Source organism: Akebia trifoliata, chromosome 11, assembly GCF_017979445.1.
Source record: "Akebia trifoliata isolate Shusen 1 chromosome 11, ASM1797944v1, whole genome shotgun sequence".
In the NCBI taxonomy this organism is placed as follows: domain Eukaryota; kingdom Viridiplantae; phylum Streptophyta; class Magnoliopsida; order Ranunculales; family Lardizabalaceae; genus Akebia; species Akebia trifoliata.
In genome coordinates, this window is record NC_141385.1 from 1,647,593 (window position 1) to 1,674,172 (window position 26,580).

Here is a 26,580-nt window from a genome sequence, read left to right on the forward strand (position 1 = left end):
AAAGCAACTAGAGAACCAGAAATCAATGTAACACGTGATGCACATGGAATTTCTCATGTTTTACTTCTATATTTCAAGATCCGTGAAAGACTTTGGTCTTTGGTTGGGTAAGTGACATGCATCACATGTATGCATCCTATATACCTAATAAAATAAAAGAAACTGATACCGAAGTGTGCCCAAACCTTATAGTACATAAAACAGACAAGGCTGTTTGAACTTTCTACTGAGCTGACTCTGTCAATGGTGAATCCTCTGGGGCACATTACTAGGTTAGTGGTCTATACTGTCTTCTAGGTAGTAAATATCTCTACTCGCTTGAAAAAACTAAGTTGCTATTGGATTCTCAAGGAATATGCTTTCAAGAAACTTATTAAAGAATAATTTTTTTTGTTTTTTTTAAATCAGGTATCCTGGTATACAATGTATGGGACCCTGTGATTGAGCTTTGCCCAATCCATAGGCCATAGTCTTGACTAAGGACTACTCCCAAGGCAAGTGCAACACCCACACATCACACACGTTAGGTAAGTAAGGGTGCACCATCGCGGGTGGCCCCTCAAGAATTAATGCTCAGACTAAGTATCGAATTCACAACCTACAAGTATTAATTGTTTATTGGTCTGAAATTGCCATTGAGTCAACCCCTCGAGATTAATCAAAGAATAACTATTTACAAGACTTTTTCCTGTTACATGAGATAGCCTTTGAATTTAACAAAAAATTTCTTTTTTTTCAATTTGTCATTTAATACATAATAAATCCCTTTAAATAGGTAGACACCAAATTTATGTTGAATTGTTGTCCAATCACTATTTATCCAAATAAAGTTACTCCTATCAATTAGGAATTTTTCCCATTGAGATTATTTCCTTAATCAAGTAAGATTAAACTATGTCATGTAGCACGATAGATGGGTCTAACACAAATCTTGGGAGACGCATCAATATATTCTTCTAATTTGCACTATATCATACCTACATTGAGATTTGCAATTATTTGTGCCATATGACAGGTCCCAATGATGTGATATTTTACCCCACAAGTAGGTCATCCTCTCTAAATTATTTTGCATTAACTAAGAAGATAACTTGTCAAATACACAATGCCCCTTAGAAACAAATTAAAAAGAACATATTAAAATTTAATAGATGGAGTTATTATGTTTTTGCAATTGTAGTGTATTTTGAACTGGAATTTGATCCTCTTACATACACATTTGTCTCAAAAGAGACATTTATTCAAAGAGCCATTTAAGGCACAAACTCCTTATAAAGCACCCTTTGGGTTGTAATCAGTTAAGGCAACTGTTTGGAAGCACTCCTTTTTTAAGGCCAAAATCCACTAGGCACCTCTTTAGGAAATCATATGCTTCCACTTCTTTGATTTTAAAAGTAGGTTATGATCATTGGTTGATATGACTTTTTCTCTTTGGTATAGTCCACAATATCATCATCAACATTCTTCTTTTAAAGATGTCATTGTTTAGGTGTGAATTGATTTATAAGGATGCCATATGGTTCATTGGTTATTTTGCTTTTCTTTTGTTTCATCCAAGTAGATTACCTCGACCGTCTTTTGAATTTTTTTTTTTTGGTCAATTGATCGATTTCTTTTGACTCTTTTATTCTTCCTTTTTTATCCTTCCCAAATAAAATCTTGTTTTGATAAGTACAAGATTTTATAAATATCAAAAGAGAATACAAAGGAGGCAGATGAGGCCCCTAAGCAAGAAAACAAAACAAAAAATAAGGAAAACGCAAGAAAATAACAGTTATATATTATAAAGGCGATTCCATCTAAACACTAAGTCATCAAAGGAGACACCGAAGAACTCCTTATGCAACTTTGCCCAAATAAACATTAACCCAAGGACTTCCATGAACACGGAATGCTCATTATACTCTTTTCCATGGAATACCATATTATTCCTCTCTTTCCAAAGTCCCTAAGCAATAGTCAAAGGAAGAATAACCCACAAAAGTCTACTTCTTTGAGAGAAGGTATTATAAGACTATCCCTCAAACATCATCAATAAGGTATTAGGAAGAACCCAATGCATTTGGAATCAGTAAAGGAAAAAATCTCAAATACCACAGGAGAATAAACAATGAAGTAAAATATGATCAACGGATTCCCTATCTCTCATGCAGAGTAATCCACCCATGGATATCCGAAGTAAGAATCTTGCCCAAAGAGACTAGCCAAACAAAAAATGAAACCTTAGGAAGAATCAAGGTAGATCAAATGAGAGAAACTGAAGGAGAAAATTTAAACATGGGAAGAACTTTATAAAATGATCAAACTAAAAATCTCTTATTTTTAGCCATGACACATTCCCTACTATCCTGATCATTCTCCCTAAGTTGGATGTCTTCCAAGAGATTAAGAAAAGATACTACCTTCTTATCTATCAATTAAGCTAAAAACGAAACGATTGGATTTTTGTATATTCCTAATATAAAATTGGACCCTACATTAACTCACTCAAGATTTGACTTTAAATTGGTCACTTGATTAGAATTTTGGTATATTTTCATAAAAGGTTGTTGGATGCACCAATTTTTTTTAAATATTTTTAATTTATTATTTGCTGTAAAATTTGAATTTATGATCCTAGCATTTACTAATCCCTTTTTTCAATAATAATAATAAAAACAATTATTTTAAAATCTAAATCCATTTATGTCAAAACATACCATGTAGATTTGAATCAAGTTGAAAGGGATTGACTTGATCAATTCAACAAATGGAAATAAATCGATGGACACTTGAAATCTAGTGCATGTGGGGAGAGGGGATTGCACGTGCCCCAAGGATTAGTTAGGTGCTTTAGAGGATGAGATACATCTTTATTTAAAATAAAATAAAATAAAAAGATGGACATTTGTCTTGAGTCGAATCTAAAATCCGATTTTTTAACCCCCATTAGGTTGTCTCAACTATTTTAGTCCATGAAAGGATGGACAAGAGATTTTTTTTAACCCCCATTAGGTTGTCTCAACTATTTTAGTCCATGAAAGGATGGACACTTGTCTTGAGTCGAACCCAAAATCTAATTTTTTAACATCCATTAGGTTGTCTCAGCTATTTTTGTCCATGGAGTACTCAAATTTGATACTACTTACTGCAATAACTTACACATAGCATGATTTTCAAATCCTATTTCATCAAATCTTGGAATCCATTAATTGAGTTGACTCATTCAAGTCACCTTAAACGAATTAATTATTTTGTTTAAATCAGGGGAATGTTAGTATTGTCCAACATTTATTTTTTCTAGCAATACCTTTTCTCGTTTTGTTTTTAGTGAAAAAGACAAAGGCATGCTAATCTTTTACACAATAATACATTTATTATACTATTAATAAATGCATTTATTATGTTGGTATTGATTGCCAAAGTATTTATTACAAAAAAAAAAAAGATATTAAATTCAAAATACTTAAATTTTTATAATATTTATTATGTAAACAAATATTTATTATGTAAAAGATCAATACACTCTTGTTTTTTTTTACTAAAAGATAAAATAAAGAGTGGTATTATTGGAAAAAAAAATGTTTGACAATATTAACGTCCTCATGAAGTTTTGGACATTAGCATTTCCCATATTAAAAAAAATTAACATTGGAAGAGTTAGAAGTATTTAGATCATTAAATATTATTTATTTTAAGAAAAAATATCAAAACTAACCAATTCAACAAAAATTTCATATAGTTGTCAAAATATTTACAAGCCATCTCTCTCGAATGAGTTTTAAAGTTGTGACATGTGAAGAAATTTGAATTTTATTGAGAATTCTTGGATGAATTTTACATAAATCCTAATAGGATATTTATAGAATCATCAACTAATATATATGGATACTAGTCTAATATAATATTATAGAATATCCTACATCACAACCTTCCATTTGTAATAAGATACACCGACAATATTACAGTGTACCTTATGCACCTTAATACAATGCATCTTATTTTCTAACAACATGATCATAGAGTTTCTAAAGCATTTCATCATTCAACAAGGAGTGCTCTAAAAATTCAGATATAAATAAATCAAATGGAATCATTTTAAAAATATATATATTTATTTGAGATACCATGACATGTGATCTACGAAAAATACATCAGTTCCACCGTTGTTATCTTCTAAGTACACTTAGTTGGAAGATTCTAATTAGTTTAGTTTGTAAAGTTTATGGGTGATGATATAAAAGATCAATGTTGTATTCCATTTTCACTATCATGAGATTTTTAATCTCATTAAAAATGGGTTTATCGATAAAAAAAAAAGGTAAAAATAATAATATTTATTTTAATAAAAGCATATAAAACTATCTTTTAGGTAAATATGGGATGTCTAACTAATTTTAAATGGCCTTTTCTTATTTCTATTCAAGTCAAATAACTTCCGGTTCAGAAGTTGCCCAATTCGGGGGTGCAATTGTAATTCTAATCCATAAAATGTTATATCCCCTCTCCAACTCCAATTCTCTTTAAACCAAGAACCTTTTCTCTTGAATTCTATCTTCGATGAGAGACATTGTAAAATGTCCAAAATGTCCACGCGTTGACATCTTGCCAAAAGTCGCCCTTGATTTCCCGCCAAACTCATTGTCTTCCATCTCTAATTCTATTTGGTTGTACTTTGAAATCTCGAGAAATAGATAGGTTTCAGTCTTGGTAGATCCAAACCAATCCCTTAGCCAAGTTTTAAAAACTTGTCTACTTTGAACCAATTTTGGGTTGAGTCAAGATGGAAAAAGAAGGGGGAGAGTGACTTGGGATTTAAGTAAAAAATTCATTTCTTTTTCAAAAATATTTTTTATTTATTTATATATAAATATAAATAGAATATGTTGTATAAAAATGGATAAGCTAAATGTGAAGGTTTGGCTCAATGGCAATTTTGGATCGATAAGTAGTTAATGCGTGTAAGTTGTGAGTTTGTTATCTAGTATGAGCGTTAATTCCTCAGGGGACAACCACGAGGGTGGGTGCACCCTCACTTACTTAGTGCATGTGATGTGCGGGTGTTGCACATGCCCTGAGACTAGTCCTCGGACAAGATCATGGTCTACAAATTGAGCAAAACCCAGATACGGGCCGATCAACTATCTACATGAATACTCGACTATAAAAAAAAATCGAAAAAAACATAAATCCTAGTTCATTCCTAAATAGTTGGATTGTAAATAAGCCTAACCCTACAACCTTATAGGCTTGAACTAGCCAAGCCTACTTGGCTCATTAGGCCCAGGGCCATATTTGGGTTGTGCTTTGGACGATCCAACTGCAAATTGAGCCAATCTCATCCATGGTTTTTAAACTTATCCGAGACCAAGATGTATCGTCCGAGTTAACTCGATATCAGAGCTGAACGAGACCAACTCACAAAGTCATTTTTTGACCGAGATTTGTGAGTCACAGTGCAATTTATTGATCTGTCTCCCGAGACATCTCAAACGTATTGGAAAACTAGTCCGAGACAACCCAGTATCGAAGTTGAACGAGATGAGACGAAATACCGAATTTAAAAATCATGTTCTCACCATGTTGGTCATGTCTAAAATGTAACCGTTAGTCCAACCTTTTGTATTTGTATTTGAAATAATAGCCAAGTGAAAAAATCTAATTGATATGTCGTACGAACTGGATTTTTGAAAGAATAGTCCCCAATATTAATTAGAGGAAACATAGATTTGCTGATTCCAACTTTATGTGCTAAGCTGAGGAACCAATGGCATAGTGCCACATGTATTGAAAAAAAGTAGATTCCAAGCACTTAAACTTTTCCATTCCAATATTTTCTCCAAAAGTTTTCTCTCCACTAGTCAATTATTGTTTTTTTTTCAATACACGTGGCATTATGCCATTGGGGAATGGATTCTCTTTGGCCTCTTTTTCTTGTAACTCTCTTCTTCTATAGCCCACAAAACATCACATTTAAAAAAAAAAAAAAAATTCAGATCTCTTGTTCTCAAGGTTTAGATCAGATTTGGAAAAACTAAATTAAAAAAAAAAAACTTTTATTGAACATCGTCCAAGACTTTGAAAATGGATGGTCACTAAATCTCCAATTTTTTTTTAACAATTTTCAACGGTGAAATTTGAGTGTTGACGTGGCACTCTCTTAACTCTCTAAAGCACTACGGGGTGTTACAGGAAAAAAGAACTACAGAGGATTTGCTCCCATGCCATTGGTTTATCAATTTAATACATAAATTTCGATCGAGGATGATGCACTACTGTCAGTATCATTAGGTTCTAAGCTTCTTGCAATCAAACATTCAACATCTACCTTTTTCTTAATTGCTCTCATTTTATGTCCATCTTCAACGTCTACTTCAATATGAGATGGTCTATAAGGCGACTTTCTCTTCAAAGTTCTCAAGGATACCACATGGGACTCTTGAAAACCAATGTTCTTCTCAACGGGAAAATGGTCCTCTTCTCCACATAGCTTCATCTTTATCTTCAAAGTTGAAAGTTTGTTTGATTTCCCATCTTTACAAATTCCAACAACCTAAAAACATAAACCAAATGTAATTATAATTAGAGAATATAAATTTGACAAGAGCTCATAAAATCTTTCTCACTACGTGAAAAATCCAAATTTTTAATTGACATCGATTCCCACATTGTTGACATGGATGTATGTACGGAACCATAAATGCTATTCATTGATATATGAGTGAAAAGCATCTATGGCTATGTGTGCACCTACACATCAGCAATGTGAGAATAGATGTCAATTTTAGTATTACTCCAGCAAGACTCATTTTAAAATTATAGGTGATTGCACCCTCCCTGTGCAATGGGTTTGTCACTGATAAGAAGAATTAATCTTAAGTGGTCCAATCCCCAGTAAATATCGGGAAAAAAATCATTCAACATGTCTGCCACTAAATTTAAAATTATAGTTATGTTTTTTCTTCACTTTATGAACATGGATTAAAATGTTATCGCATTGTCTATACCCTGTACAAAGTGTCATACTTGATAAAGTGTAGCACTATAATACAAATATATTCTGAATTTATATATGATAAATTCTTCTTCTTTGATAGGGGTGCCTTTTACTCTCACAAGTGCCACCGGAAATCGTTGGGGAAAAAAATGGAGCCAGAGCGATTATATGACTCTGTTAATGTAATTCTTTCTTTACAGGTAAGGATTATCTTCGATGGAATTTGTTATACGCATCTCTAAAGTTTAGACAAACATCTATTGGACAACTAACTAAGGGCTTTCTAATAACAAGGTTTCATTTGTGAATTCTTAGAGTTGTACAAATAACAAGTGAAATTATTTAGAATCAACATTAAAAGAATTTCTTACTATCTTCACTTTTATTTGGATTAAGTTACATTGATATAGACACGCTCTCTATTGTAAACGGTGGCTTGGCAACTTGGGAGTCAGTAAGAGCACATAAATGGCTGGAGGTAACGATTCTAAAAGTTATTGGAATCCCTCTAATGATAGTCGAATGTGGTCTAATTAATATTTTTAGTAACATAGAAATTTTGTATTCTGTTTGCAGGTGCTCAATCCTTCAGAATTTTTTGAGGAAATTGTTGTCAATCATGAGTATATTTCTTAATCTTTTCTATTTCTGTTATTAGTTTTCTTCATACTAGCAGATACATTATAACATATGTGGTATTATGTTGAATGCACTGCATTGGCAATTGAGGCTCTAGTATGCTTCATGAAGTTATATCTTGGACATAGGAAGAAAGAAATTGAATATTTCATTGCAAAAGCCATATGTTACCTCGACGAGAAACAAATGCTTGATGGTTTATGGTATTTATGTCTTTTTCTTAAAAAAGAAATTTGTTTGAATGTTGAAATTTGTCATCATTAGTCCTTGATTGAACGTTGTATTTTGTTAAATTCAGCAAGGTAAACTAGTGTGGGATTAGTAAAAGTTACTGAGGCAATAACAGCTCTATTTTATTATTTATTTTAGAGTTTTCAATGTGTGCAAGTTGGAGGACACATGTTAAATGTAATATATATATGAAAAAAAAAATTATAGCAGTTGATACAAATTCCACCTCTATATATTGTTTTTAAAGGATATATAATAAATTTTTTTTTTAAAAAAGCGTGTAGCAGCGGATTTTAATATCTGTCGCTAAATGTGTTATAATTTTTTTTAAATGACCTATTGCAGCAGTTTTTAATATCCGCTGATATATGTAATATATTTTTATTTGTTAAAAATTAAACTATTGCAGTGGATCTTAATATCTGCCATTATATATAGCATATTAAATTTTTTTTTTTTTAAATTGACCTATGGCAGCGAATATTAATATCCGCCGCTATATGTATTATATTCTATTTGTTAATAAATTGATCTATGATAGCGGATATTTATATCCGCTGCTAAAGATAGTACCTGCAACAACGTAATAGGTTATCCACTGCTACATTTAGCGACCGAGAGAACAACGACGAATTCTGGTTCCACTGCTCATCGTCGCTATAGCCTTTACCAACGGAAAATATACCTTGTAGCGGCGGAAAAATCTGTCACTATAGATAAAAAATGTTGTAATGCGAAACAACAAATATTTGTTCTATATAAAGATTTAATGTGCGACTTGATTGTCTAATATGATCTGTATGGTCCTAAAACCTGTAACATGACATATAGGATTATATGAACATAAAGAAAAAGTCATATAGAGTAGCCATATACTAACTCCTATATATTAAATTGAGAGAAATTTCATTGCCACACCAACTTTTGCTGAATGCTAAATAAATGCAGAGATAGAGATTTAAGAGATGGACTTTGGTAAGTCGAATTTGTTCCACAGGGACAATGAAGATTCAAAGATTTATTCGGTTAGAAATCAAAACAGAATTAGAAAACATATTTTTTTTTAAAGACAAAACAGAATTAATTTGTTGCATAAATGAAATGAAAATTATTTGCAATTGAAATAAAAAACAGAAAATAGAGAGTGAAAATCTAAGAGAGAAAGCTTAGAGAAGTCAATCAAACCTTTGTAAATCATCCATAATATAGATTAGTTCTAAGAGATAATTCAATCCATAGAGCAAGTCATTGCTCATGGATCGGAAGGTGAAACAATTGAATAATTGAAAGTAATCAAAAAGCTATCCATGAAAATACTTATCTTTTGATTTTTTTCACAGAGCATAGTCATTCTTGAACTTATCTAAGTAATGACTATCTAAGTTGGATCAGACTATAAGCTAGATTATCTTAATCATAAGAAAACTTTTAGAATAATAAATATGTAAACAAAGTAAGAATCTAAAACTATATTAGAGGGATGAATTTGCTATGGATTTCTTAACTTCTCTAATGAGGATTTAGCCAATCATCGCAAGAATTAAAATTGCAGAAATTAATAAAAGAGTAAAGAATATGGATGAAGAAGATGATGATCGATTTGAAATTCTTCTTGTATATCTCTCCAAAGAATTACAAAAATAATGAAATCCCACTCTTGATGTTCTCACTACATTCAAGAGCTTTCTCACAAGGAAATTGCAGAGAAAGAAAAATAAAAAATTACGGAAGAAGAGAAGAGGAGAAGAGCCCATTTCTCTAAAATCAACCTCCCAATTTATAATGTTCGTATTCGGGTAATCGGGGTGGTTTGGCGGATAATTCGATTCAAATGACCCAATCAGTTACAACTACCAAAGCTTCTGTAAAAATCTCGAAGACAAATTTCTCGAAATGATCGCGGCGCGATCTTGGCTAGCCGCGACGCGGTGATGTGGCACCCAAAATCCTCGAGATTTTGCCGGATGCTTCCTTTTTGATCGCATGTTGTAACAGTAATTGTTACACCGTTTGTTGGTTTTCGAATGTACCTTTTTTACCTGAAATTAGTAACAAACTATTGTTAGCCACATTAATTTGGGATTTAATAAAATTTATTATTATTTTAAGGGAACTAATATTTATACGATGATAATCTCGGTGAAATTACGGTCTCAAAGTGAGATTATTGGGACCTTATCACTGAAAACACATTGATCCTTCAAAAAAAGAGAGAGAGAACTTTGAAAATAGAGATTCTATTGCACCACTAACATTTGCTAAAGTCACGCCAATTCATATGTAAACCAGCAAAGAATAATCACACATTTGTGGTGGTGTTAGCAAAAGTTGGTGTGACAATAGAAATTCTCTTTGAAAATCAAGTAGTTGTATATCTATATCTATATCTATATATATAATAATGTATTATAAGTAAAAGTAGGTGTGTTAATAACAACTCTCAAATTTTAGTGAAGCTTGTGAGTAGTAATTACCACAATTTTAGGATAAAAAACCCACTTTATAACATAAGTGCAACTTTGTTCAATTTGGGGTCAAATAGAAATTCGATCGATATAAGTTGGTTTCGCAAAACAAGAGTCAAAATAGAATTGAGTTCCCATAAATTTAAATTAAACCATACCGAATTAAAGTCGATTTAATTTGATTTTATGAATTGCTAATATTCAATAAACCTGCTTGAAAACAATATATATTTTAGCAAAAAAATAATAAAAATAAATGTTTCACACAATACATCACTTATTTAAGTCATAATTCCTAAGTATTAAGTATAATAAAAATTCATAGGAGAGAAAGAGACGAGAGTCTAATTCTTTTGAAACTTTTCAATTTTAATCTAGACGATATATTTTTTTATAGATGAATAATTTAAAATAATTAATAATAAATTAATATATATATATTTATCTATTTTATAAGGGTTTAGATATCGGTTTGGTTTAGTTCTATACAAGCCTTGAACTAAGAATCGAATAGAATTGATTGGTTCTACATTTTCTTTTCTTAGGGAAGAAGAACTGAATCATAATTTGTTCCAAACGGAACCAAACCAAACCAACCCAACCCAAAACTATTTGCATGGTTGGATTCTCGTTTTGAACCAAATCAACTCGGTATCTCGGACGAGATGAAACGGAATGCTGAGATTTAAAACCATTGAAAGCTGAAAATCAAAATGCAACTGCAATATATACCCGCGAAGTTACAATAAATTTTAGCCCGATAAATTGAAGATTCTCACGAGAAAATATCACTGCGAGTGAAACGAAACCCATTTTGGCAACAAAGAACAGCACAGAATCCACACGAGACTTTCCCCTCCTCTCCACTCCTTCTGGTTCCGTTCTCTCTATCTTTGGCCCCCTCTTTAATCTTTAATGGCGTATTTAAAACCAACAAAAATTCCATTTTTACCCTTCTATCTATCAATAAACCCCAAATCCTGAAAATCCCAATCGTAACCGCCATGGAAGAAGATAGATTCATTTCTTCTAGAGAAAACCCTAGAAATCTAGGGTTTCTACATGAACGTGGCGGTGTGAGTAGCAACAACAAATCCATTCAATCAGAGATGATTCAAAAAGCTCCACAAATTCTAGATCAATTTAGGGCTTTAGTGAAGGAGAGAGAAGAAGAATTGAGGGTTTCGGACGAAGATGATGATGATGTCCCAGAGCTTAGTGCAGAGGAGATTGTTAGATTTTACGAAGTTGTCTTGTCTGAGCTTACCTTCAATTCCAAGCCAATTATTACTGAGCTTACGATTATTGCTGGAGAGCAGAGACAATATGCGGAAGGGATTGCTGATGCAATTTGCGCCCGTATCATCGAGGTTTGTTTCGAAATCGTAGTAACATTTCATACTTGGAATTTATTCAAGATTTGCTCTATTACTTGAACACTTGCAAATTCATAGAGTTCCCAATCAATCTCAATTGATTTTCCTTCATTTTGTCTCTTATTGGGTTGTTCTTAGATTCCTTCAAATGTACTAAAATATCAAATGAGATTTTCTATGGTCCTTCATAGTAACTCAAGTTTGGTGAAGTGTTGCATGAAGATTCTCTCCTAAGGTTTGGCTTGAAGGATTTCGGCTTCAAAGCATTTTTATAACTTCACATTTTTGCAACATGTTTATTAAATGAATGTGGTAGAGATGGATGCATGGTAAGTTTAGGAAAGAGAGAACCTAGGGTTGAATGATCATTCATTTGATTTTGATTTCAATTCTTTATGTGACCTGTTAAATTTTTATCTAGGGTTAGGTTAGAATAGAAAAACAAGGAACAGGCTCGTAGTCTGAACTAATAACTGGGTAGGTATAGAATAGATAGGTGTATGAGATACGTCTCTGTAGGAACTCAACGAAATAGCCTTGTAACTTTAGGAGAAGGGGTATCTCCTAACAAAGGAAGGGGTTTGTGGTGTGACTGCGCTTGGATGACCGTTTACCAAAAACACAGGTCTCCAAAAAGTTGTAATGCCATGAATGGGGGTTGATGCCTTTCCAGTCCTTATAGGTCAAGGAAGTTGGTGACCTTATGACATGGAGCTGGCAATCCTAGTAGAAGATATAGTAAAGGAAGTTGATTGAGATGCTTGGGGCACATACAAGTGAGCAGTTCTTTAACTATAGTAGAAGACTGAAAATGACTTTTATCTAGGTAGTAAGAAAATAGCTAGCTTTAGGTATATGGTAGATGATTAATGTTGCCAACACAAATCTATGGGATATGGGTAGATGATTGGACACACTTGATTTGACAAAAGACATGGCTTTAGGCAGAATCGAGGAACGTGATTTTTTTTCAGTATACCCCAAATTTTTGGGATAAGGCTTTCACGTTGATGACAGTTTAATGCTTGCTACTATGCAGGGAAACCCAATCCTGGGTTTATCCATCTACAATTTGAGTGATTTTGAATTTCAATGATTTGTGGAAACATATCAAATGGTAGAACCCCTTATAAAAGAAATAGGAGCAAATTTATTGTCAAATATTAACATTTGCGTTGCATGTCTTCTTTCTTCTACCTTTTTTGTCCTTCCTGATAGTGTGATATATTTACATGGAGTTGGAGTTTTTTTTTTTCCTCTCTCTTGGTTGGACATTTATTCTATGGAATCTGTCTTTTTGCAGGTTCCTGTTGAGCAGAAGCTACCTTCTTTATATCTTCTGGATAGTATTGTAAAGAACATTAGTGGTGAATATGTGAGGTGCTTTGCTTCTCGCCTTCCTGAGGTAAGTGGGCTATAGTATATGATGCATGCACTTGCTTACCAACCTTTTTTTTTAACTGGTATTATTAGTTCCAAGTAAATTTCGTAGTAACTTTCTTATCCTTTAAACTTTTGGGATTTTTATACTTTTTCTGTTTATCTTTGGTCAAGGTGTTTTGTGTGGCATATAGACAAGTTCACCCTAATCTGCATCCTTCTATGCGCCATCTATTTGGGACCTGGTCAGCAGTATTCCCACCTTCAATACTTCGAAAGATTGGCGTCGAACTACAATTTTCTCCACATGTGAACCATCAGTCACTTGGCTCGACGGCCTTGAGATCTTCCGAATCTCCATCTCCTCGTCCACCTCATGGTATACATGTCAATCCAAAATACTTGGAGGCAAGACGTCAATTCGAACATGCAACTGTGGTAAATGTAAGTTCTATGAAGGCCAGTTTCTCTCTCCTCCTCTACACACCTATAGTCAGGATATGTTTGCACATTTTTTTGGAACACAAAAACACACCACCCTAATCAGACATCTTGAAAAAGCTATGATTAGGATTGGTGTTGATGTGGGAGCGAAGAAGTGGCTTGTTGCTGCACCAATTTTGACCAGTGTTTTGCTGGATGTGCTATACTTAAGGAGGCATGCAAATTAATGCTTTGACCTTTGTCTTCATTAAGGATGTGTTATATTTTTCATCACTTTTTTTTTTTTGGAGTTAAGCTGGACTTGGAACTTTTTTCCTTTGCTATATTTTAACAAACTAAGCTATGGGTCTAGACCCATCTTTTTACCACTTGATAAAAATCCTGCAAGTATTTTGGACAGTAAGTCTCAAACTAGTACCTATTTTTTGTAGAAGTTTTTGATGTTTCCCTACCACCTATTATTAGGCAAGACCCTTAAACTCATGAACTTTTAACATGGGGAAATCGAAGTACCCTTAAGTAGAAAATATGTACTGTTTTCTAGTGGCATATTTGTGTGATAATGCATGTCTTATCCTATGAGAAAAAATGTGAAGGAACCTTCCTATTTCTGCCACATGGAAAAGGTCAATTGTGCTGAAATCATATCTAAAAGTCTCGGTTTGTCTTGGATGATCCCTAGCTAAGTCACTATGAGATAAACTCGGGATGAATGTGTGACACTCTGAATGTATTTAATGTGGTCAGAAGTTTAAGTAAGGGTACATTTTTTTTTCTTGGGGTGTGTAAAGATGATCGCTATGAAGAGAATATCATTTTCACCAAAACTCTAACCTTACCTCATCTCTATGTGGGCCCCATTAGCGGATGTTTCTGTATATCTATTATGGTATATTATGAATCACGACCCATATGTAGCATGTGATGTATTGTGCTGTGGTATTGTTTGACTACTTCCAAGTTCCAAATGCTACCTAATTTCCATGTTGGTTTGATTCCATACATGTGTGCCAGCTGTCCGCATATGTATTGATCTACCATTTGTGCCCTATTCATTTGGGACATTAGATTTCCCTTCTAAGTAATTGTCAGGTTAGAAATCTAATGTGCAATATCTGAGTTGGTAACTACGTACGATGCGGCACATAATTTGGGCATTTTCCAAGTGCTCTAAGTGGCAACAGTCTGTGCTTGCAGATGTGCAAAATAGATCCAAACAGAAGGGCAGCATTTATAACAGTCTTCGAAGGAGGACAAAGAGCAGAAAGTAATCCATCCTCAAGTCCCGATTGATGGTGTGGAACTTATTCAAAAGTCCATTTGTGCAATTTCAAGCCTTTGCTTACCAGTTACCCATGAATCTTGATCACCACTCAATGTGTGATTACTTGAACATATGCATATTCTTATGCGATGTGCAATTCTACTAGGCACATCTTTCTTATCCATGCTCTTTTTGTTTATGGCTTCAAGGGGTCTGAATATGTTTAAAAAAAAAAAACCAAAATATATGTATTATCATGAGCATCTTGCTACCATGCGTCTTGATGTGTTATTATTAACATTCAAGAATTTATGATTTATTTGTACTTTACAGGATGTACAAGACTCCAAAGGAATATCATCAAACCTGCAGATATATGGACAAAAACCTGCCTTTGGATATGGCGAGTATGATATTGATCAAGCTGATGTTATCTCCCCACGGGTTGGAATCCGAAGACTAGACTCTCCTGGAATAGCAACCCATACGTCTTTAGGTGGAGCTGAAAGGCTACTCCCATCTTCGGAAACTAGGTTTTTGAGGTCCTCTTCTCCTTCAAGGGTTGGGCTTGCTGAGTCTCTATCACCATCAAATGATGGATTCACCATGGAGAACTCTCCTGGAAGGGTCGTTGAAAGGACCTCTCCATCGCATTGTGGATTTGAATATGGGCCTGGCAGAATAAATAAAAGGGATGGGGAGAGAAATGATTGGTGGATGAAACATCGGCCGGATGTTAACCCTCGGCAGCTAGAAACTTCTGGTGCATACAACCCCAGTAATGGACATGATCAACAAAGGCCAAGGGCTTTAATTGATGCTTATGGAAATTACAGAGGAAAAAGCACCCTGAACGAGAAGCCTCGGCAGCTTGAACGTCTTGATGTAAATGGCATTAACGATGAGGTGGCTACAAGAAGATGGCAGAATACCGAAGAAGAAGAATATGTTTGGGAAGAAATGAGTCCAACTTTAGCAGATCGTAGTAGGAGTAATGATCTAATGCCATCTAATCCCCCTCTAGGAAACTTAAGCGTGAGAACTAGTTTAGGAAGACCTACTGCTGCAGTTATGGAACCTGATTTCAGAAGGGGCAATTGGCCTAGGCATGGTCAGCTGCCTGTGGTGGATGACTCTGCTTTCATCGCTGAAGATGGGATATCGATCCTGGGTGTATGGCTCTTTATCTTGTTTGCCTTCCTACATTTTATTATATTGATAAGCACATTTGTTGTATTAGTCATGCTAAAAAAAGTAAAAACCCAATGTTGTGTAAAGTCTCAAAATTTGGGATTTTGAAATCACCAATGTTCCTTAAGTTTTAGATGTGTGCCTGTCATTCTATATATCATTTCTATTGCCATTCAAGGGATATTTGGTGGTTCATGGGTGTCAAAGCCCATATTGTTTTTCTTTTGACAATTAGGAGTTGAATATATTTTTTTAAAAATTTATTTATTTACTTTATGACGGGGGTTCCAGTAGGAGTTGAATATTTATTACTTATCAAACAGAAAAAAAAGGAGTTGAATATTTATTTGTTTATAGCTTGTTCTACTTATTTTATGACTTGGAAAAGAATTACTGATTTGGGCTCACAATGTGTAAGGTTGTGTTTGTTGCAGCCTGGCCATGGATCCATGAACAGGAAATATGTGGGTGGTACAGGCACTCGAAGTGAGACAGCTCAGATTCAAGGTTCTCAAGAGCCATGGAATTTACCACACCACTTCCCCCATTCTTCACAACAGTTTAATCCCAAAGCAAGTGGAAAGGCTGTTCGGATGTCTTCACCAGCAACTCGAACATCTCCGTCGGCTGGTCAAAGAATACCTTCTGTACTTGATAATATTCCAGATGCTGAGGCACAATTCCAGAGACTCTCAAGTGTTGTGTCGAGATATGGATCTTCAAGTTCTGACTCTTCGATCAGGGAGGCTCAAATGCCTCATTCAACTCCTGTGATACCACTTATTTGGCCTCCTGTGAATGTGCATAAACCTCATCAACCTCTTTGGCTCCCTCCTATTACTTCCCAACAGAAGCAGATAAAAGGCCAGTTGGATTTGTTTGATGCAAACACATCAGTCATCAATCAAGGACCAAATAAATCTTTGATTTTACCTCAACAACAGTTGGATGCTGTTGTTGAAAGGAAAGCTCTAAGTTCGCATGAGCTTCTTCAGTTTCCCAATCAACAGTCAAGGTTGATTTCTTCGAATAATCAAAACCAGGTTCAAGGTGGTCCTTTACAAACACAGCAGCTTAAATATCAGGAAACAAGTTATATTCCATCGATGCCAATTCAGCTCTCATCTCATTCTACGGTACAACCCTTGAATCATGGACATAATCTACAAGGGCGTGGTGCCGCTATGGGTGCACCTTTGATGTCTCAAATACCCAGTATAGCACGTACCCCCTTCCAATTACCTCCACTACCTCCTGGCCCGCCACCTGTCTCTTCACAGATGGGGTCCACATCCCAAAATATGGGACCCGTTGCATCTCTGCCGCCCGTTGGTAGTGCATTTTCGGGCTTGATTAGTTCTCTTATGGCACAAGGTTTGATCACAATGACAACACCGGTTTCAGTTCAGGTACCTTGATTAACATTGTACCATTTTGTTTGCTCATATTCCATCTTATTTCCTCAAACAAGTGATTTGATCTTTCAGGATTCTGTCGGGGTTGAATTTGATCCAGATGTTCTTAAGTTACGGCACGAGTCTGCAATAAATTCTCTGTATTTTGACCTTCCAAGACAGTGCAAAACATGTGGCCTCCGATTCAAGTGCCAAGAAGAGCATAGTAGTCACATGGATTGGCATGTGACCAAAAACCGGATATCTAAAAACCGTAAGCAGAAGCCCTCTCGCAAGTGGTTTGTAAGTACAAGTATGTGGCTCAGTGGCGCTGAAGCTTTGGGAACTGATGCTGCTCCTGGGTTCTTGCCTACTGAAGCCATTGTAGAAAAAAAAGATGACGAAGAAATGGCTGTTCCTGCTGATGAGAATCAGAATGCTTGTGCACTGTGTGGAGAGCCTTTTGATGATTTTTATAGCGATGAGACTGAGGAGTGGATGTATAAAGGGGCTGTGTATTTGAACGCACCTGATGGATTAACAGAAACCTTGGATAGGTCTCAATTAGGTCCTATTGTGCATGCGAAATGCAGGTCTGAATCTACGGCAATTTCTCCTGAAGATTTTGGGCTTGATGAAGAGGTATGGAGATCTTTATCTTCTTTAGTCAACTCTACCATTAGAAGTATGATGGTTGTTCTGGTAATCTACTAGCTTTTTTGAATCTGTTATTTTAAAAGCAGGATTAATTGTTCTTTTAAATTTCTAGAGCATCCATTGCTGTTTAAAAACAAATCAAGTATTATTTGTTTTACAATTATATGTTTATGGTGTCAAAGAATTATGGCATATACGTTATTATCTTTTAAACGTACAAGTTGGAGGTTCCTAAAGAGAGAGAGAGAGAGAAGTCTTGGGTGGGAAAATGGAAATGTGAAATCAGTGCGGAAAGGTATTTTAAAAATTCTCTAGGAGTTTTGCTATAGGATCGCTTTCAGGGTTGGTAAAGAGCAGGTTTGGTTCTGGTTGGATCGGTGTGGTATGCAAATTCCAAATTTGTAGTCTATCTATTCTGAGATTTTGTCTGTTCAGAGTTTCACGATTTGGGCCAGGGATGATTTATCTTGGGATTTCGGCTTTGGAATAAGCTTCAATAACTTGGTTGTTGAGTCTATTACTACACTAGTTTTACTCGTCAAATCTCTCTTTTTTCCATCTATCCTGCAGATGAGGATCGATGGATGTGGGTCAGAAGTCGGGATAGATTTCTTTTGTCAAATCTTTCTACCAGTCTCTAGTCCAAGTATCACCTTGGGAATTCCCATCTATAGCTATGTGGGGCCCAAGAGTCCTGTCTAAAGTTGTATTTATTTATTTTTTAAAATTTTTGTCAGCTGTCTTGGAGAAAATTTTAGGTAGGGAAGACGTCAGTAATATTTCGCTTGATTAATGCTTCTTTTTATTTATTTAATTATTTATTATTATTATTATTATGTAAAGCATTTGGTGAATCTGTTAACTATGTGCACATTCATTGCACTCTAACATTCCATGGCGTTCTCTTAGTTCAATATCATCCCTCTTTTAAAGCTGGCAGACTGTGACCTTTAACTCTAGAAAAAGGATCTTATGGAGCTTAGGTCCCTTTGCTGTGTGTTGGGGAATCTGAAAGGAGAGGAACAATTGTGTTATCGAAGGGACCGTACTCTGCAGGAGGTCATTATTACCATTTTTGTGTTCATGTTCTTCTAGTGTAAGGAGTTTAAGGGTGTCTGCTTTGATAACTTTCTGTTAGGGGGGGGGGGGGGGGGGTAGATTTTATTTATTTATTGTGGGCGTTATCTTTTTTATTTTTTTACCTTTATTCTTTTTGCTATCTTATGTACTAGGTAAGCTACTCTTAAGTCTTGGCCTTCCATCTATTCATTGGGTTTTCTAATAAAATTTTAGACCTATCAGAAAAAAGGTGAGAGAAAGAACCAAATAAAACATTGATTGAGGTAGTGAGAATGGATATGCACACATTTGACATAGCTTTAGATGGAATTGAATGGAAGAACATGATTCATTTCGGCCGATCCCAAATATATGGAATAATTTTCAATGACTGATTATTTTTATTTGTTTAAAATGTATACATCCATTTTCTGTCTTCTAGCCCAGTAGTTATGTTAGGTGTTATGTATCCTTGTGTTAAATTTTTCGAGAATTTTGGTGTCTTCACTTGTGAAGCAGATGTGCCACTAAATTAAAATTATTTTCCTTTTTTTTTTTTTTTTGGTTATCTGCAGGGAAAGGCTAATGAGGGAAATCAAAGTAAAAGGATGCGGATTTAAGTTATCTAACTGAGTTCAACATGATTTGTAAATTACTTTTTGAGTTTCTTTATGCTTACGGTATGCTCTAGTAATTTTTTCCTTAGCTGCTGAACAAGCATACCAAGGCACTATGCCAGTAGTGTTTGTAAAATTGGAACCTTTTACCATACACATTCTCTTGCAGCGAAAGCTTGCAAAGTCTCTCTCCCCCTTTATTTTGTCCCTTTCCGCTGTTTTACTTAGCACAGTTCATGTGAGCTTTACATACTTTGTGTAGTTGTTGACAGGAAAGCCCTTATTTTCCGAGTCATTTCTTTGGGATCCTTCAATACTTTCCACATTAAGAGATCCCATATAGACTGGGTAAAATGGCGATATTAATCGAATCATCATATGAGGGACTTTTATTGGATTTTTTTTCTTTCTTTTTTCTATTTCTTTTAATTTTCTGCAGGGGAGATGTGTATGTACCAGCACATGCATCTTTAATGGATCAACCAAAGCAAAATTGAATCGCAGTCATCAATCGCCAGCATATTTGGACTCGTTTTTAATTTTCTCTGTTGGATTATTGTGACATTTAATATTTTATTATGTATTAGTTATATCAAGCTGAAGCTTTTAGACTTCACTTCAAGTCTTTAAATGGTACTACAGTTGTTTGACAATCTATACCTTTTCAATAAATGTTTTTCTTCTTTATTAATTTATCAAAATTAGAGTTGAGCCTACTATCTTATCTTCTGCAGCATTGCTTCTTTGAATCAAAATTGCAATTTTATGACTGGTTGAGGGCTTTGAGCGCGATATGGGTGATGAGTAATTTCATTTTTAATAAATAAAGTACCTTGTGTGAGGTACACTTGAAGGGAGAATAATGCAAACAACGGGGAAAGGTAGGTTTCCAAAATGCCAGCAACCAGCTTGAAGAAAAACCCCATGCTCATCACGCACGATGCCTCCCTCCTGATTAGGTTGAGAAGCTCCATCAATATTTAACTTGATCCAGGAGGCAGGAGGCCGAACCCAATGGACTGAGGTAAGATTCAGTTTAACACTCAAGCTTGATAGATGAGGCAACACTGACTTTTCTGAAAATTTAGATATCCTATTGAAAGATATCACCTCTTGCAACTTAATAATCCAAGCATGGATATTTTTAATTACTAGAGGGATGGGTGGGGCACCTACAACGATCTGGAAAGCTAAAGTTCCCACTAAAATGCAAACCTTTTCTTAGAAGGTTTTGCATAATTCCTGTCCTGTAGACTCGGTGTGAAGATGTAGGGGATTCAGTTTTGCTCCAAGATGCCTTTGCTGCCAAGATAGATCACCTATTCTTCTCATGTGCTTTTACGGCTGAAGTATGTAGATTCTTCACTCTTTATCTTCTTTTGATTCAACGATGACAATGAATAGAAGAAGATTGCAAGAAGAAGAGCCAATTCAAAAATGTGGTGAACATGGTTCCGTTAATCCTCTGGTGGTGTGTTTGGCTTCATCGCTATTCAATTATCAAGCTCTCAGGCGGTGATTAAGACGATCCTCCACTGGTCGCATGAATGGGACAACATTTCTACCATCAAGGTTAAGTCTTATGATGTTGAATTGCTTCGCTTGAAAAACCAGCTTCCTAAAAGGCGCATTCTTAAGGTAGCTTGGGAGAAAGCCTCTCCTAGGCTAGGTTAAGATGAATATAAATAATCCAGAGGCAACATGCTAATGGCGGGTTACTGGTTCTTTGGAAATGCTTCCAATAATTGGGCTGAATGCCGCTCTCTTCTAACTGCGCTTGATAGTTTCAATATCGGTGGGAAGAAAATCATTATCGAGATGGACTCCCTTCTCATAGTTAAAGCTTCCTTAACTGCTTGATTCTATGCTCCAAAGAATTAAAGTTTGTTTAAGGGATTTTACTTTTGCCTTAAGGCATGTCTGGAGAGAAGGCAACATGACAGCAGATGGGTTGGCTTCAATGGCTACTCATACTCATTCCTGGAAGATCTTCCAGCATGATGAACCTCTTCCTATTCTTGTTGGAAGAGTTATTGATGGAGATAGGCTTTCTATGCCTTATCTCAGAATTGTAAACAACTAAGGGGAGCCCCCTTTGTATTATTCTTTTGATTCTTTAATACATCCTTTGCTTGCTCAGCAAAGAAAAAAAGATGGGGCACCTGCTTCAAAGATGAGCTTGTTTCAGTGGAGCCAAACACTCCATACAATCAACCAAGGCACCAAAGTTCGACCTGATAAAAATTGAGAGGAAGAATATGAGCTCGACTCCATCATTAGCCGGAATGAAAGATAGCTAGAGTCCTCCAAAAAAACCAAAGCAAAGTACCTCTAGCATTGCATCCACATTCTTGTCACTGTACTTCTTGATGGGAGGATAGACAAAATGTTACTTAAAATGTGTTATTTTTTGAAATAATGCATTGCACATGTCACACCTCGAATTCTGGGTCCATAATGCTACTCAAGATCCATGATTAAATTTGTGACCCAAGACTCAAAATTTGTGACCCAAGACTCAGGGGTGAGATAAAAAAAAATAAATTTAATTAATGGATAAAAATCTTCATTAAATTTTTTTTTTTTAATAATGGAACTTAATTTATTATTCCCTCATTACATTTAAAAATCTAGAACAAAAAGAAAAGAAACTCTAAAACATATTAACACAAGTCAAATTAAAACTTTAGCACCGTGCACCCCTTAACATCAATTAATAGAACTAATAAATCATTTAGCAAATAAATCACTATAGTGAGAACTAATCATTATATCATCTTCTCTCAATCTCGTGCGATGTCATCACTCCTTTAAATCAAAATCTAAAATTTTGTTAAAAAAGCTTGGGTTGGATCCCATCTCTATCTTTAAAAAAAAATTAATGTAAGATAAGTGAATAGAACATGAAAAATTCAAAAGAGAAAAATATATTTGAAATCAATAACAAGAGTAAACTTCAATGTCAACAATAATCTCCAAAATATTATTAAGTACTGTTGTCATACTCCAAGCATAAAATTTCAAAACAAATCTAACTACTTAATTTCAAACATGAAACTCTCACATTCTATCACTAATATCTTATTTTAATTGAGAGAGAAAGGAAAAGATGAACCTACCGTTTTGTTACAATAAGTCTACGATTTGACTACGTTGATCCTCTTGATTCTTTTTTCTTTAATAATAGCAATTGATTAAGACTTTATTGAGATTACAAATATTTTTTTAGGATGAAGATCTCTCTCTTTTTTTTTTTAATAAGGATGGGATTATGTTTTAGAATAAATAAATGTGTACTCCCAAAAATTGTTAGGAATAATGTGACAAGATATTATTTCATTTATTTACCCCAAATATTAATTCTCCTACCAATCTAAGTTACTCACTAATTAAAGAAATCCTTGATTGTCATAGAACTCTTTTCTTACTCTAACATGAATATAAAAAACATCAATTTGAATTTTGAAAAAGAATTACCTAAATGAACAATCTCTATTTAAGAAATGATTTTAAATTTTGAATGACTTTCCTAATCAATTCTCATATCATCATACTCTTAAATGATCTAAGGTTTGTAATTAAAGTTATTTTTTTATTTTCTACATTACTATTCAATTAAAAAAGAAATAAAACTTTATTAAAGACCTCCACAATAGGTAAGTTTTTTATAAATTTTATTTGTATTCTATTTAGAGATTGAATAATATCAAAATGAGACTCAATGTATTCCATAAAAAATTTCCCGCAATTTTGATTTGATTGAGGGGGTCTTTTGACTATTTCTTTTAAAACCTAAAGATAATGCCTATTTTTCATAAAAGTCCTTAATTTTAAATTAAATAAATCCTCTTCTATGCATTATAAATTACCTTACAACACCACTGTCCACCAATCATTTTCATAGTGACTCATTTATCTTTTGAAAAAAAAATACTATCCACACCACATGGACTTCTATGATTTGAGTTACTAATGAAACTACCATTATTTCAAAAAAAAAAAAAAAAAAAAAAATTGATTATAATCTATCACAATTAAAGAGATTTTAGGATTATTATTAATTAAATAATTTCATGGATTTTTGGATCAAGGGTGTTACAGAACAATTTGAAGAAATACTCTAAAGAAATCAACTTACCTTAAGGAGTAGATGATCTTATAGATGTGTGCTGGGATGCAATTGAAGATAACATAATAGAAGCCACCTATAATCAATCCTCAAAATCTTTGCTTCAAATAGAGGGATATGGATCCAACACTGATGGGTTGATCTCAAATCATTCCTTAAAATTACTATCCTAAGAGCAGAAGATGGATGTTAATATCACAAAACACATTGAAGCCAAAAGACAAGAACTACCTAATGATGTAATTTTGAAAAGCAAGAGACAATTTGTGCACCCAGTTGAATTTGAGGTATGGTCATCAAGCCAATTATTTTGAAGGAAGTCCCAGGAGATCCAAGATGCTATTTATGCGGAAATTACCATCAATCAGAAAGAGGCAATTAGCTTGCACGATGCATGTTAAGATAAATGTAATTGCATCCAATGTGATTTGAGATCCCAGGTGGTTTTCTACCTTGATGAAAGGGCCAATTCAAGAAGGGTGGCATGTTAAGTACCTAATTATTATTAAGAGTAGGGAGCAAAATAAATGTTGGACTACATTATAGTAGGATTAGTTGATAGGATTAGAGTTATGATTAATAATTGGAGTTGGATGTTGATTTGGATTATGATTAATTTTAATTTGAACATGATTAGGATTAAGATTAGTTGGTGTTGATAATTGCTTTATAAATGCCCCTTGCATTTTGGTTTAGAGAATGAATAAGAAATATTAATCAAACTCTTTTGGATTTTGGAGATTGACCATCTCGAATTGGTCTAGGATGTATGATCTACTTCTAATCAGATCATTCTCTCATATCTTTATCTTTATTTTTTTTAATCTAATCATCAAAATTTTAACATCAAGTTATGAATCAAGGTTGTAACAGATTATTAAGAAGTGCTTTTAATCCATTAAAGTGAGGAAATGTGTGATCACTTGGGATTGTGTTCAAAGAAGATGGTGAAATTCCCCAAAAATGCCAAACTCAACCTGCCATTTATAAATTTAAGTTTCAAAATGGTAGACTGTTCTATAGAAGTGTTAACCCTAAATCAAAACTTTAAAGAAAATTATATTCTGTTAAGTCCTAATCCTACAACACTATGTAAACCTTAAGGGGCACATGCCTAACCAAATCCTAACTGTATAAACTCATCAATTCCCATGGTGGTATTGTTTGTTTTTGTTTTGCTAAGCAAGCAATCCCATGGTAGTTTTTGTTCTTTCCAGTTTATCATTTCTGCTGTAACAAAGGTCTTTTAAGGTGTTAGGACACGAGTGGTAAAGGCTTGAGGAGAGCTGATCCCAGGACCTAGGTTCAAATCCTGTTTTACTCACCTTCACCATCATTAACCACTGACCCCTTGCTTGCCTAGCAAAAAAAAAAGAAAAAAAAGGCATTAGAATACTTTCCCAATTATTATCCTCTTTTAGATTGTTTCAATTCAAAAGGTTTGTTCCCAATTAGGAATTCTATCTTTAGGCAAATACTATTAGTTTGTGATTATTTTCCATTAGGAGTTTGTTTCATTTGAAGGATTTATTTCCCATTTAGGATCATTTCTTTGATATTATAATGAACGAGAAGGTGGCATCTGCAAGCACACTTGTATCAAAAGGGTTTATTTGTAATTTAAAATATTGATTAAATTAGGGTTTTTGAAGATTACATAGTAAAAATAGGAAAACTTTTGTGATTTTGAAAACTAAGCAACGTGATTATATGTACGTGGGTTACAATTTTCTTGTTTTTTTAAATACCAAAATGACCTTGACTATGCTAAATTTAAATATAAAAGTGGGCATTTATGGCCACTCCAATTTTGGTGTTAGAACCATTCCTACTCTGCCTTCTCCCATTATAATAGTAAAGACGTGTAATTAGCTCTAGCAAGCATAAGCAATTTTGTGAAATAAAACAATTTCTAAGGAGGCGGATTCCCCTATTGGGCAAGTCAATTTTTTTTATTTGCTTGTTTGAGCCGTAACTAATGTAAGGAAGAAGTTTTCTTCTTTTCAATGTTGACACTTGACAGTCTTCCCTTTCATGGATCGATAATCTTTTATGGGAGATTTATTGGGTCTTCCAAGTCTCAGAAGTATATCTGTAGCATTGGGGTGTGCCCCTTGTACTCCTTTATATATGTTAATCAATTACTTTAGCTCCAAAAAAACGGGATTTCCTCTTCAGGTTCCTCAGGATCAAGTTGATAGACTTCTTTTAATTCAAAGCCCACTAAAGTAATGGTTAATTTTAGCTTTCTAGTTGAATTTCCAACAAAGGCACATCCTTAGGAGCTGAGTAGTCACTAGCTTTCTAGTTGAATTTCCAACAAGGGCACATGTTGAGTAGTCCCTGGTTCTCCGTGCCAGGCAGAGCCAACCACCATCTCTTTCAGATCCTAGCTGTATCGACCAAGAAAATTGTATAACGTATCAACAACTAGATGCTCGGGCCCCATTCTGTCTGATGGATCACTCCTTCCTATTTCGTTCGTTCGAAATGTGGATGGCATTGCAGTTCCAGAGGGCAGAGAGCCCTTCGTTCAGCTCTAACCAACATGTGTGGGATGGGCGGCATGTAGGTCTTCTATCCGCTACCGTCATGCTATTCGTATCTCTCCCTCGCGCATATCTCGATCATTTTCATTTCATTTATTGTAGGATAGTTCAAACTGTTGCTTCAAGTTAAAAACTGTTGCTTCAAGTTAAAGTCGGAAGGCAGCCTAAATGGAGGAAGCTGACGGAATGAAACAAGCTACGGTGACAGA

General features: G+C 34.5%; 1 protein-coding gene across 1 annotated transcript; it reads left to right on the forward strand.

The window, feature by feature from the left end:
• Positions 1–11,099: 11,099 nt before the first annotated feature.
• PCFS4 (PCF11P-similar protein 4) lies at positions 11,100–20,394 on the forward strand. The gene is made up of 7 exons (XM_086457891.1): positions 11,100–11,681; positions 12,991–13,092; positions 13,242–13,511; positions 15,109–15,948; positions 16,401–17,375; positions 17,454–18,002; positions 19,652–20,394. The coding sequence occupies exons 1-7, from the start codon at positions 11,316–11,318 to the stop codon at positions 19,694–19,696; spliced, it is 3,147 nt and encodes a 1,048-aa protein (XP_086314017.1). The 5' UTR covers positions 11,100–11,315; the 3' UTR covers positions 19,697–20,394.
• Positions 20,395–26,580: the final 6,186 nt, after the last annotated feature.

Excerpts from the sequence above, each read along its gene's own strand:
- PCFS4 (XM_086457891.1), top strand. The coding sequence starts at position 11,316 with ATGGAAGAAGATAGATTCATTTCTTCTAGAGAAAACCCTAGAAATCTA. Across the intron at positions 13,093-13,241 it reads TTGCTTCTCGCCTTCCTGAG|GTGTTTTGTGTGGCATATAG; the intron begins GTAAGTGGGCTA and ends TCTTTGGTCAAG. Across the intron at positions 13,512-15,108 it reads AACATGCAACTGTGGTAAAT|GATGTACAAGACTCCAAAGG; the intron begins GTAAGTTCTATG and ends TGTACTTTACAG.